The 14,728-nt window shown below is 40.9% G+C and overlaps 1 protein-coding gene across 1 annotated transcript in view; it reads left to right on the forward strand.

Annotated features, from left to right (window-relative positions):
• The window catches only part of LOC306979488 (14-3-3 protein beta/alpha-1-like), a gene marked incomplete at its 5' end in the record, with an annotated part of 39,370 nt that extends 32,623 nt beyond the window's left edge, over positions 1 to 6,747 (forward strand). The window contains 4 exons of the mRNA XM_079578441.1: positions 342 to 465; positions 3,096 to 3,259; positions 4,367 to 4,462; positions 6,425 to 6,747. Of these exons, the coding sequence (XP_079434567.1) occupies positions 342 to 465; positions 3,096 to 3,259; positions 4,367 to 4,462; positions 6,425 to 6,481 (441 nt within the window). The 3' untranslated portion in view covers positions 6,482 to 6,747. The remainder of the gene's footprint in view (positions 1 to 341; positions 466 to 3,095; positions 3,260 to 4,366; positions 4,463 to 6,424) is intronic.
• Positions 6,748 to 14,728: the final 7,981 nt, after the last annotated feature.

A 14,728-nucleotide genomic window follows, 5' to 3' on the forward strand; every position in this document is an offset into this window, starting at 1 on the left:
TGAAAAAATTGAGTTTTGCCTGTAGTGTCTCCCCTTAAGTCTGTGTTTACTAGAAAACGATAAATCGATTATTGAAACAGTTGACAACTATTTCAATAATGGATTAGTTGTTTCAGCCCTAGTTCAGTCCCTAACAGTGACTGAGGTCCGGTTTCCTTGAGCAGTAATGATGTGGTGGTAAATATCTGCTGACTCCACACGTGTTGGGTCTGGTCGTGAGTCTCAGGGTTGTTTTGGTTTTGTTTTGGTTTCTTCTTTTTCTTTAGTCCTGGTGTTTCTCTTTGGTAAACCGTGGTAGTTCCAGATCTTCTCTAACCTCCGGGTTTCTCTCCTCTCTTCAGGAGCTGCTTGACGGTTACCTCATCAAAAATGCCACTGCTGCAGAGAGCAAGGTGTTCTACCTCAAAATGAAGGGCGACTACTACAGATACCTGTCAGAGGTGGCGTCAGGGGACACCAAGAAAGGTGAGTGTCCACGCCGGAGCAGAGGCGGCCATCTTCTGTCACTCCAGAGCGGTGTTTAGTCATCGCTTCAACATCCTGGGTATACGAGGACTTACTGGTTTTACTGTTTTACTGTAATGATTTATAAACAGTTACATTTGACATGATTAAAGGTGGTTTATGAAAGCAGGAAGACGGCTCACCAAAAGTAACATGAACTGCAACCTTAAAGGGACTATACGGAGTTTAAACATGTTCAAATTAAGTATTTTCCTCCCCCTACATGTTCCTCCATGTCCTCATGTGTAGAATGAGCTCAGACCTGTTCACCACGACTGCCTCTACAATCCTGCACTGTCAGAAACGTGTTACTTCAGGTCTTAATACAGAAGCTGCAGTTACACGTATGACCTGCGGTGGCAGTAGTGAGCATAAAACTTGCATCTGGCCCCTTTAATATGTTTTGGACCATCATTTTGGTATTTTCTTTAATCTGAATAAAATTGATGAGCGTCATAATTTAGCATAAATGAATATAAAAACTGATGTACATTTCTATTTAATGCCAGTTTGAATCCAAGTTAATGCGTTTTAGTGACAGTTCAGGCCTTGATTATGGCACAGTTAATTTACTGACTTTTAATGCCCTGCTGTTTGTCAGGGACACATTAATGAACATTGAAACAACACATGCCGGATTAAAGCTACAAAGCTAATGTACACATGTTCCTACAGGACAGTGGCAGAAATACAGAAAATACAACAAACAATATTCGAAGTTAGTAAAGTACAGGAAATGTGAGAGTCACTTAATGGTCTCAGGACGGGTTTGCTCTGAGTTGAGTTTTGAATAAAGGAAATGTGGGACTTTCCCGTTGACTTAGTGCTGCTGCCTGTAAATAAACTCATTAAAAAACAAGTCAGTCAATTGTGAATTTGTCCAGAATCCAGGCCTTAAATGTCATTAAAAAGTGGATTCAAACTGGCAAATAAATCTACATTCATTGGAACATGACGGGCCTGATGTTGCGCAGACTTTAGCGCTGAAATGTCAAACAATGTCACAAGAAATTGACAAAAAATTTAAGAAAAAATGACAGAAATGTGACAAAAAAATCACAAAAATGTACTAAAAATGAAAAAGATAAAATTTGATTAAATTGTTACACAAATGAGTTGAATAACCAGCAAAAAAATCTGATGACGTGCGGAAAAAGATCCTCTCGGTTCAGGCGGGAGTTAAGAGGTTAAAGAGACAGAGGCCAATTTCAAGACATTCACTACAGCCATTTTGAGAGAGACATTTTATACAAGGCAGTTATTCTAATTTACTGCATTTACAGACCAACAGAAGGTTTGTCATCATTGTAGTGAGATATAGACTGGTGCTATGGGACTGACAAAAGCAGAACACCCCCTCTTTAAAGCAGAACACCCCCTCTTTAAAGCAGAACACCCCATCTTTAAAGCAGAACACCCCCTCTTTAATGCAGAACACCCCCTCTTTAAAGCAGAACACGCCCTCTTTAAAGCAGAACACCCCCTCTTTAAAGCAGAACACCCCCTCTTTAAAGCAGAACACCCCCTCTTTAAAGCAGAACACCCCCTCTTTAAAGCAGAACACCCCCTCTTTAAAGCAGAACACCCCCTCTTTAAAGCAGAACACCCCCTCTTTAAAGCAGATCACCCCCTCTTTAAAGCAGAACACCCCCTCTTTAAAGCAGAACACCCCCTCTTTAATCTCTTTACTCCCGCCTGAACCGAGAGGATCTTTTTCCTCACGTCATCAGATTTTTTATCCATCATTTTTTTGTTGGGTATTCAACTCATTTTTGTTACTTTCTTGTCACATTTTTGTCAATTTTTTAAATATTTTTTGGTTACATTTTTATCCCATTTTTGTCATTTTTTGGTTATTTTTTTGTCATTTTTTGGTCAAATTTGTGTCAAATTTTTATCATTTTTTTGTCTTTTTTGTCACATTTTTAATATATTTTTTGTCCCATTTTTGTCACAGTTTTGTCATTTTTTTGTCATTTTTTTGTATTTTTTTGTCAATTTTTTGTCAAATTTTTATCAATTTTTTGTCATTTTTTGTCATATTTTTGCCATTTTTTTGGTCATTTTTTGTCAATTTTTTATTTTATTTTAGTTACATTTTTATCCCAGTTTTGTCATTTTTTTGTAATTTTTTTGTCACATTCCGTCATTTTTTCCTCAATTTTTCCTCAATTTTTCGCCACTTTTTTGTCACATTTCCATCATTGTTTTCGTCTCATTTTATACAAGGCAGTTATTCTAATTTACTGCATTTACAGACCAGCAGAAGGTTTGTCATCATTGTAGTGTGATATAGACTGGTGCTATGGGACTGAACAAAGCAGAACACCCCCTCTTTAAAGCAGAACACCCCCTCTTTAAGACATGAAATATGCTGTTTTCTTCTGTGTTTCTTTATCATTAAAATATAGTATTGGGGTTTAAAAAGCTTTACATTTGACTCCCTTCTGCCTGTGTAAACCCTGCACATGAAATAAAAACTCTCTTCTCTCACAGCAGCCTTTACGTGTTGGCGCCCCCCTGTGGTCCTGACTCAGACTGACGTGTGTGTGTGTGTGTTTGTGTGTGTGTGTGTGTGTGTGTTTGTGCAGAGACGGTGGAGAACTCTCAGAAAGCCTACCAGGAAGCGTTCGACATCAGTAAGAAGGACATGCAGCCCACGCACCCCATCCGCCTCGGCCTGGCCCTCAACTTCTCCGTCTTCTACTACGAAATCCTCAACTCCCCGGAGCAGGCCTGCACCCTGGCCAAGCAGGTACAGCGCCCCCTGGTGGACACACCGCGGAACAGTCTGTGGAAGAGGTTCAGTGACAGGGTCTGAAAAAGGCTGTACTGGACACGTGGGTTTAGGTCTTAACGTTGAAGCGTGAAGGAACCCTGGGATATCACAAACACAGGAAAGCAGATCAAACCAATCAATGAGTTGTTTAGGGCGAGACCCTTTAGGTGAAAGTATTGATGTTTCCCGCAGTGGTGGAAGTGGAGATTTGTATCTGTTTTCCTTCCTTTACATCTTAGTTTTCATGTCAGATATAAAAATGCTGATGTTTATTTGATGATGTTTTGTCTGCGAGGTGGGGGCGACCCGGAAGTAGAAAGGCCGTCTTTCCCGCGGGTTTTCATTCATAAATATTGACAGATTTGACATCCACGTGTCCTGCTAAGGGGCCCCGTGATGACGCTTTCACCCAAATATGGTGTTTTTCCTCCTACGAGACGCTGGAGCGGAAAAGTGGAAGAACGGGCCGAGCATGCGCACTCGCTACAAAACTTCAGGGCTGGTTTTCTCTGAATGAGAGAAGCCGCACTCGGGCAGAGCCTGAGCCCTTATAGCGACAGAGTCAAAGCAAAACTCTCAGCTTTACCCATTCAAACTACAGCCTGGTTTCATTCAGTTTTATGTGTTTTTACATGTTCTTAATCGCCTTAATCACCCAGACGAGCCAAACAAATACTGCATGTGGAAAACCTGCTGGAGTTCATGGTAATAATGAAGGGAATAAGCCTAAAGTTACATGTGATATATATGTAGTAGCCACTGCAGTACAGGATGTGTGATGAGGTCGTTTACTCGGCTGCTCTTTGACCAATACTTTATCTCAAAGTGACGTCGCTTTGATTTGATTTGTAGCGTTTGTTTCACTGACCAAACAAAGTCGGGGTTTGTGTTTCCTGGTGAATCTGAACGAGCAGCGGTTCTGAGGTTTGTTGGTGATACGATCGTAGCCACGTCCGCCCTGTGTCTGAGCGATGGAGACGTGGAGATGTATTGCAACACTTTCCTGCACAAAACAACACGGATACTTGTTATTTCCACAGCTCTGCTCAGTGGTTTGGTTTAACTCTGTTGTTTCCGCCGCAGGCTTTTGACGAGGCCATCGCGGAGCTCGACACCTTGAACGAGGACTCGTACAAAGACAGCACGCTGATCATGCAGCTACTAAGGGACAACCTCACTGTGAGTGCTTCACCACACAGGCTTATACTGGGGCTCCATCAGTGAGCCCGGAGATACTGGGCCTCCATCAGTGAGCCCGCAGATACTGGGCCTCCATCAGTGAGCCCGCAGATACTGGGCCTCCATCAGTGAGCCCGGAGATACTGGGCCTCCATCAGTGAGCCCGCAGATACTGGGCCTCCATCAGTGAGCCTGCAGATACTGGGCCTCCTTTAATGTGCCTGTGGGGGGTTTGTTAATGTCCTCGACTGAAACATTGAGTCTTAATTTTAGTCAAAGTGATATTTTTGTGACTAAAATTGGACTAAAACTAAAGTAAAAGTTTCTCATGAGACTAAAACTGTGACTAAAATGTCCAGATATTTGAGTCGACTAAAATCAGACTAAATAAAAATGAAAAGGAGAGACTAAAATCATCCACACTTGTATTGAGCGTCTGAAAGAGCCTCAGATCATGTTTAAAGGATCAGCTCTGAGCTTTGTTCATGTGGAGCAGAAACATGAAGCAGAGGAACAACATTAAACATGATTAGAATCAATATTATCAATGCAAAGTCCACTCAATTAGTCTCAAATTTAGACTAAAACTAGACTAAAATCGAATCACATTTTCGTCAAAAGTAAAAAACTAAATTAAAATATGTTGTCAACATTAACACTGCTGTGGAGGATTTGTTTTTAGCCTTTAATAAATCCCTTAATATTTACTTTGATTGAATTTGATTGAACTTTTCTTGTGTTTTGTTTTTACTCCTGAACAGAAAAATGTCTGTTTATTATTTACAACATCACCAAAGCTGCCAGTCTCTGCTTTTCTCAGTCCTTCACACTGAGATTCCGAAAGAGAGATCGTTATCGTATCGAGATTTGAACATTCAAAACATCAAAACTGAAAAGCAAGACATAAACGATACAGATTTTCATCAATAAAACTGCACTTTTCTGAAAAATGCTTGGTTTTCAAATATGTCTCGTATCGATATCGAGAGATCTGGCATGAATATCGAGATATGAAATAGTGTCTGTATCTTTTAGTCCTGGTTCAGACCTGCTTATTGCTCATTATTTTAGAAAACGATTAAACACATGGCACATGCATATTTAAAGGGACTATACAGAGTTTAAAACAGTTAAAACTAAGTATTTTCCTCATGTTCCTCCATGTCCTCATGTGTAGAATGAGATTTTACAAATTCAGACAAAGAATGGACTGAATTTATACATTTCTAAAAATATAAAAAATAGTTAGTTAAACATTTCCTAATTTAGTTTTTATTTTTCTTATTCAGCATTTACAACAAACTCTGAGGCACAAAACAATATCAAAGGAAATGTACAAAATAATAAGTAAATAACACTAATTGGCACAACATCAACTCAAAGAAATAACAATAAAGTAAAGAAATATATAAACATCTTTGATTTATAATGTCGTATTAGACTTAGAAGCTCTTATTGCTTTTTTTAGTTTCATAACTTAAAATTAAAGTCACTAATGAAACCTCTAAATGCAGGTGTGGATCGTGTGTGTCGTGTTTTGCCAATATGAAGATTATTTCCTAATTTACTTGGATTCGAGTCCTGCTGATGTGGTGGTTTTTTTTATTCTTGTTTTGACTAAATTTGCTGAAAAACTAGTTCTTCCATTTGTGTTGGATCAGAACGAAACGTGTCGTGTTGAAGTTGAAATAGTTTAGTGAAACATCGCAGTTATATCGTTATTGCGATGTTCCACAGCTGTATTTTGTAGGTTTTGATCGGCCGCCGTCTCAGCGATGGCTCGATGATTCTGATTGGCCAACATGTCTGTCACTCACAAAAGTATAAGAACAAACCTCAGCATTTTGAGGTTCGGTCATCGCAGAAGTTAAAGTTAATCGTGCAGCCCGACTTGTGTCACAAAGGAAACCGTCTTTTGTTTTGTTACTCACACACTGTTCTCTTCTCTCTGTTTCCCGCCAGCTGTGGACATCAGAAAACCAGGCAGACGAGACCGAGGGCGGCGACGGCGAGAACTAGACCCCTCCCCCTTTTCCTTCACTTCCTCTTTTGCCTCCTCCTTCCTTCCTTCCTTCTTCCTGCTCTTCCTACTTCCTGTCCTACGCCCCTACTTCCTGTCTCCTCTTTGTACACTTTCGCCATCAGCCCCGGCCCCTCCCCCTCTTTACGCACATTTTCCCACAATGCCCTCCTTCTGTATAACCTCCGGCATCCACAGCACCGTTTTAAACCCGCCTCGAGTTCAATCCCCCCGAGGCAAACGTAAGAAAAAAAAAAGAAAAGAAGACGACGAAGAAAACCCCCAAAATCCGCCATTTTAATCCCGACATTCCTATTTAAATCTGTAACTGTTCCTCCTCTTCTCTCGGCTTTTTGACCCTCCTCTCCCGCCATACTTTTCTCCTCCTCCTTCATAGCTAGCGTTGTTTTTTTTTAGCTTGTCCTGTTTCTCTTTTAAGTTTTTTTTTTTTTCTTAGTGTAACAATTTTATTCCACAAATTATTATTAAACTATCCGGTTATTTTCAACAAGCACTGTGAATTTTCTTTCCTACATTTCAAACCTGACGAAAAGGCACAAATTTTAATGTTTTGATGCAAAAAAAAAAAAGAAGTATTTATAACGTGCTGAGGTTCATACAGAAGGTACATCGAGGCCTATTGTGACGCCGGCGAATCTGGGAAAACCGCGGCGTCGGCGACTTTAATCCAAGCTAATATCGGGGGGGGAATAAAACACTCACGTTCCTCGTTAATCTCCGTCACGGGACCGAGTTGGCGCCATGAATTGAATCTCGACGTGCACGGTTAGTTCCGAGTGAAATAATAATCGAGTAAAACGTGAATGGTTAGTGCTGGATCGTCTGCTCCGGAGGGACGGTCTGCGGCCAGTTTGTCTGAAAATACAAATAATCCTAATCCTTAACTCCCACCTGAACCGAGCACATTTTCTCCAGTTTGACTTTACCCCAATCCAAAAGCTTCTGGAAAAAAAGCTGTGAAAATAGCAAAACAATGATGGAAATGTGATGAAAAAAGTGACGAAAACATTGACAAAAAAGTGAAGGAAAAATGTATGAAAAAGTGGCAAAAATGTCACAAAAATGTCACAAGAAATTGACGGAAAAATGACAAAAATGTGACAAAAAAAATGACAAAAAATGTGACAAAAAATTGATTCAAAATGGACGAAAAAAGTGACGAAAAAATGACAAAAATGTGATTTAAAAATGACAAAAAATTGACAAAAATGAGTTGAACACCCAACAAAAAAATGTTGGAAGAAAAAAAGTGATGACGTGAGGAAAAAGCTCCTCTGGGTTCAGGCGGGAGTTAAGAGGTTAAACCATTTCCCCTAAGCTTCATTTGTGTCATGATATCTCACGTTTTCACAGCAGACTGTCCCTCCGGAGCAGAACATCTACCACTAACCAACGTGAACCGGGAAGAAGCGGCGGCCATTTTGAGTGTCACTATAAACCCTCTCTGTTTCGCTTTTGACTCGGCACCGGCAAAATAAATGAAAACCCGGTGGACAGAAGTGGAAGTCCAGGTGCGTTTGGTTATTATTTAAACTGACTGGGGAAAAAAACACCCTTAAAGCTTTTCCTTATACGATATATAAAGGGAATAATGGATTTGTTCAAAAAAGATGCCGCCATGTTATGAGATACAGCGTCAAAACTATTGGCCAATACCTTGTTTCAATCAATGACCTCCCTCCTCCCTCCCTTATAATTATTGACTTCTTAACAAGAATAACTGGATCTGTCGTGACCTGATTTCCCCCCGAAGTTTAAATGAACTCGGTCAGAGCCGCCGGACACTCGGACAAAGGCCAGTTTTGTGACTAGTTTGACCCCGAACACACTTCAAATAAAGACTTTATTGTGAAACACTCGGCTCAAAGTCTCTGAAAATCTGTCAGTTAACTGCAAATAAACGTGAGAAAACGGAGGGTGAACTCCAGGCTTAAAGCATTTGTTCTTAATGTAGTTTAAATGGTCGATCACTCGGGTCGAGAGAGTAGAGGACAACATGTAGTTTACTGATGACATTTTGTGATTCAGTGTTAAAAAGTAGGTGTTGCTGTCAAAAAACGACAACAGAAGCCCGGTTAGACATGCTAACGCTAAAGACAATGCTAACTGCTAACCCTGTTCATGACTAGCTGTTTACCAACTTTTACTGATTTTTAAATTGTGTCAAAATGAAGTTTACAGATGACATTATATTGTGTAAAAACACTCAAAATGTAGGGTTTTGTTGTCGCTAACACAAAAAGATTCACTGATATCGAGTTCCCGATGCTAGCGCTGAAGGAAACGCTAACCGCTAGCCCTGCTCATGATCGGCAGTTTAAATTCTAAATCTGTAATCATGTGAAAATATGCTTTAGTGATGATGTTTTGCTGTGGAAAAAATCCACAGCCTAAAAATGTTGCTAAATTTAATTGAAATAGGGCAGAAAATGCTAATGCTAAAGACGATGCTAACCGCTAACCCTGCTCATGATTAGCTGGTGAAATATTACTGATGTTACACTGTGTAAAAAAATCCACAGCCTAAATAGAAAAATCTTGGTTTTGTGATCGCTAAAATTAACTGAAATCCGGTTCAAAATGCTAATGCTAATGACAATGCTAACCGCTAGCCCTGCTCATGATTAGCTGTTGAAATTAATGATGTTTGACTAGTGATGTGTTGCTGTGTAAAAAAATCACAGCCCAAAGTTGTTGGTTTTGTCGCCAAATTTAACTGAAATCCGGTTCAAAATGCTAATGCTAACGACGATGCTAACCGCTAACCCTGCTCATGATTAGCTGTTGAAATTCTCAATTCGTACTTTACTGATGATGTTTTGCTGTGTAAAATAAATCACAACCTGAAGTTGGTTCTGTAGCTTTGTCGCCAAATTTAACTGAAATCCGGCTCAAAATGCTAATGCTAACGACGATGCTAACCGCTAACCCTGCTCATGATTAGCTGTTGAAATTCTGTACTTTACTGATGTTACACTGTGTAAAAATCCACCGCCTAAATAGAAAAATCTTGGTTTTGTGATCGCTAAATTTAATTGAAATCCGGTTCAAAATGCTAATGCTAAAGACAATGCTAACCGCTAACCCTGCTCATGATTAGCTGTACTGATGTTACACTGTGTAAAAAAATCACAGCCCAAAGTTGTTGGTTTTGTTGCCAAATTTAACTGAAATCCGGTTCAAAATGCTAATGCTAACGGCGATGCTAACCGCTAACCCTGCTCGTGATTAGCTGTACTGATGCTACACTGTGTAAAAAAATCCACAGCCTAAAAAACAAATCTTGGTTTTGCCGTCGCTAAAATCCGGTTCGAAACGCCATCGCTAAAGACGATGCTAACCGCTAACCCCGATTAGCCGCGTCACAATCGCCTCTGCCATTTTAACCATTTTACATTCCACTCTAGTTTTAGACGACTCATGTCTTTCTATGTTTTCTTTCTTACATTTTTGCTGGGGACGTAATAACACGTGCACTAAAAAGTTTTACAATGAAAAAAACCTACAAAAAAAAAAATACTCCTCGAAGTCCTACGTTTTTTTCTTCGAACAAAGCTTTTTTCCCCCCCCATGCAGTAGTGAATGTGGCACCTATATGTATATCAGCGACCATTTTGTTTTTACTGACCAGTATTCTGCTTAAAATAACTTAAAAAACACATAAAATGGACCATAAAAAAAAAAAAAAAAAACACCCCCAAAAAAAAAAAAAAGCTTCATGTGATGGTTTTCTTGCTTAGCGCGCACGTGGTTGTGAACATTTAGACTTTAGCTAACAGACACCCATAGAAAACGAACGAAAAAGTTGTTTGGGAAGAAAAAAAAGAGAAAAAAAAAAGAGACTCCCCGACGCCGTCCTCCTCCTGGTTATTGAAGTCGGTCTGTGTGAAAGTGGCTCTCGCTCCACGACATGTTCAAACGGGACAAATGTAAGAGACGATTTAAGTGAAATAAAGGTTTTATCAGTTCTGAACGGCCTCGGCTCGTTAATGATCCCATAATGAAAGTGAGACGTTGTACTTGAGTAACATTATAATGATGAATCTGTGACTCTCACTTGAGTAAAAAATAATGTTTCCACTGTGAGTAAATATTTAAAGGGATGTTTCAGGATGTTTGACCTCATTTCCTCGTTATCCAGAGTGTTGCTGATTTCTGGAGATATTTATTATTTTGTAATTCATGCAGTTCTTATGTTTGAAGAGTTTCGTGGCGCTAGGCTAGTGCGAGGCTAGTGCATGTCTATGGTATCAGCTAGCCTGCATTAAAAACAGTGTGACCCACAGAGCACCTGAGGCACTGATAACACCAGACTGACCATATACATGTCTGTGTCCATAGAGTCATGTTTGGAATATAACTGACCTGCATCACATGAATGAGCGCATTTTGAGGAACTATTTTCTAGCAGATCACTCCGCCGCTGCGAATGCAAAATGGTTAAAATGACTCTATGGACACAGACGTTTATATGATCAGTCTGGTGTTATCAGTGCCTCAGGTGCTCTGTGGGTCACACTGTTTTTAATGCCTCGCTCTTCTCTCCACGGGCACAAAGACCAGGGACGTATCAACTCTCAGAGTTGAGACTGTGGTCTCTGAGCTTCAGCTTCGTCTTTCACATCTGTGACGGCCTGGGGGGGTTTTTCCTCCAAAACACACTTTTTCCTACAGGCGCATGTTTGGGGGATTTCCACCCAGCGATAGTGATAGAAGGTCGGGTCGGGTTAGTTCTTTAATCAGGCCACATTTATTTTACCGACTTCACCCACAGCTTTGCTCCAGTCGCAGAGTTCGGCGTCTCTGGTCTCTCAGTGAGGGAGTAACAATCATGTCCCAGGAACGGGTGGACCAAAAAACAACTTTCCATCCATCTTCTTCCACGTTTCCGGGTCGTGGGGGCAAACATGGCACCAGCCCCTGCGGCGCCCCCTGCAGGTGGTGGGTCCACGGAAGGACGGCCTCGTGGTTCTAACCGGGCCTGTTGGGCTCTCCTAAGGGGCGTCTGACCCGTCACCATGGGAGACCCTACAGGGGCACGAAGCCTCCGACACAGAGCTCCAGGATCAGTCAGGCTCAAACCCTCCACCACGTTACGGCGGCGGCTCCGGGAGGGGCAAGTTTTCATCTTCAGTATTTTATTTGTTCCCAAATTCCTGATTTTCCAGTGATTCTGGAGCATTTTGATCTGGTCCCCACACAATACTTTTCTTTTTATTAGACATGACACAGTTTAATATAAAAGAACTCAGCTCAAACGTGTCATGTATGGATAGATTTTGTACTTTTTATCGGGTGTAAAAATCACCCGGCGTCAGTGATGGTGTTCGAGGGTTCTATAAACCCTTGAACAAAGTCTATTCAAAACAATCTAAAAGCCAGAGTTTCTTCCAGATGTTTATTTGCATTGAAAACAGGACGGTTGAACAAACACGGTGAAACACAGATAAAAACATGAGGTTCTTTAGTCGTGGCCCAAATGAAAACAAAGAAAGTCCAAAGACAGAGGCACCGAGCAGGACGTTCTGTACAGGAAGGCGGCCATTTTCTCCTATGACGGCGAGCGGGTGAACGTTTACAGACCGAGGGGAAATGACGTCAAGCCTTCAAAATAAAAGCATGATGGTTCTGAGAGAGGTATTTAAAAAAAACACGTTTATGGGAGACGCTAGAAAACATGCACGAAATCAAACTTTAACCAGAGAAAAAGGCTCCATGAAACACTGGCTTAACTTTCACTGAAATGCAAATAACACGAGATCTCGCCTCAAATCCCACGAGATCTCGCCTCAAATCCCACGAGATCTCGCCTCAAACCCCACGAGATCTCGCCTCAAATAACACGAGATCTCGCCTCAAATCCCACGAGATCTCGCCTCAAATCCCACGAGATCTCGCCTCAAATAACACGAGATCTCGCCTCAAACCCCACGAGATCTCGCCTCAAACCCCACGAGATCTCGCCTCAAATCCCACGAGATCTCGCCTCAAATCCCACGAGATCTCGCCTCAAAGAACACGAGATCTCGCCTCAAATCCCACGAGATCTCGCCTCAAATAACACGAGATCTCGCCTCAAATAACACAAGATCTCGCCTCAAATAACACAAGATCTCGCCTCAAATAACACAAGATCTCGCCTCAAATAACACGAGATCTCGCCTCAAACCCCACGAGATCTCGCCTCAAATCCCACGAGATCTCGCCTCAAATCCCACGAGATCTCGCCTCAAATCCCGGATGATCTCGGACACGGCGGGTTTAAGGGATTCGTCAGATGCAGGAGTGAACTTTTCCCATGTCTTAGATTTAAAATATATCTGGATTTGCTGTTTCTTGGACTTGAATGTATCGTGACTTCTATTAAAGCCGTTCAGAGTCGATCCTTTAAAAGTGTGTCGGTTACAGAGGCTGAAGAGCAAAGGGCCGAACGCAGATCCCTGAGGTGGAATATTTCCTAAAGTTCATCATAAACACGACCGAGCTGTTGCAGATACGAGTCGTTAATGTTCAGGGTTTCTTTGTCTCAACATATTAATTAGAAAGATTGTTTCTGGGGGATTTTCGATGCTTTTGGTTTTTGAATAAGTGAAAAAATCAGTTAGAACTTCTTCCACCGAGCACGTTTTCTCCGGTTCGGTCTTTGGTCTAAACCCTCGAAACTGATTTTTCCGGTAAAGCACCGTTTTCTACAAATGCTGGCGTTACACGATTATGGCCAAACCGTTTAAACGATACCGGTCTGGGATCGTGTCGGTTCCACTGATTCTACAGCCGGCGCTGAAAACAAGAACTGGCTTTGATGCCGTGAGTCCAGGGACAACATTAAAGGTTTGGTCAGTGCGAGATGTTCTGCTCCGGAGGGACAGTCTGCTGTGAAAACGTGAGATATCAGGACACAGATGAAGCTTAGGGGAAATGGTCAACCTCTGAACTCCCGCCTTTTAATGTGGCATTGTTTGTTTGTTCTGTTTTTTATGTTGTGTCTTTTTACTTGTTTTACATCTCGCACTTTGAGCTCTTTGAAAAACCACATTGGAAAAAAATGTGCAAACTGCAAATGGCCGATAAATGAATCTGAATCTGAATCTGACCTGAACCCAGAGGAGCTTTTTCCTCACGTCATCACTTCTTTTCTTCCAACATTTTTTTGTTGGGTTTTCAACTCATTTGTGTAACTTTGTCATTTATCACATTTTTGTCTTTTTTTTTCCGTCCATTTTTAATAAATTTTTTGTCACATTTTTGTCACATTTTTGACATTTTTCTGTCAAAATTTTGATTTTTTTTGTCACATTTTTGTCTTTTTTTTCGTCAATTCCTTGTGACATTTTTGCCACTTTTTCATAAATTTTTCATCACTTTTTGTCAATGTTTTCTCACTTTTTTCTCACATTTCCATCATTGTTTTGTCGCTATTTTCTCACCTTTTTTTCCAGAAGCTTTTGGATTGGGGTAAAGCCAAACTGGAGAAACTGTGCTCGGTTCAGGCGGGAGTTAAGGGATTAGGATTATTTGTATTTTTAGACAAACCGACTCATAGATCTATACAAACTCACAGCAGACCGTCCCTGATGTTTGTGTGACTAAAATTGGACTAAAACTAAATGAAAAGTTTCTCATGAGACTAAAACTGTGACTAAAATGTCCAGATATTTTTGTCGACTAAAATCATCCAAACTTATTAAGACTTAAGATTTTAGTCGACGACATTAACTCTGCTTCAGTGTAAAACCTTTGGCCCCAAGAGAATTTTGAAGAAATATTAAAGGGGCCAGATGCAGGTTAGTCATTGTATACTCACTGCTGCCCCCTCAGGTCTAATGCGTTACTGCAGCTTCTGTATTAAGCTCATGCATGACGGCACTTCAGACCCGAGTTAACACTTCCTGACAGGGCAGGATTTCAGAGGCGGTCGTGATGAACAGGTCTGAGCTTCTACACATCAGGACATGGAGGAACATGGAGGGGGGGGAGAATACTTCCCTGTACTACCCTTTCATTCACCGATCATAGACCAAATACGTGATAAAGTACTTGAAAACAGTGTCAGTGTTTTCACATTTCATCAGCCACACGCCCCATTAGGTCAAATATGACGAACAAGACTAACATTTATAGAAAACAGGTGCTTTATTCTGGGCTTAAAGATGTTAAATCTATACTTTCACAGCAGCGTCTCGTATATGTGTGTACGGTATAACAGACACAACCTTCAGGGTCAG

This window comes from Gobius niger (assembly GCF_951799975.1).
Source record: "Gobius niger genome assembly, chromosome: 20".
Taxonomy (NCBI): domain Eukaryota; kingdom Metazoa; phylum Chordata; class Actinopteri; order Gobiiformes; family Gobiidae; genus Gobius; species Gobius niger.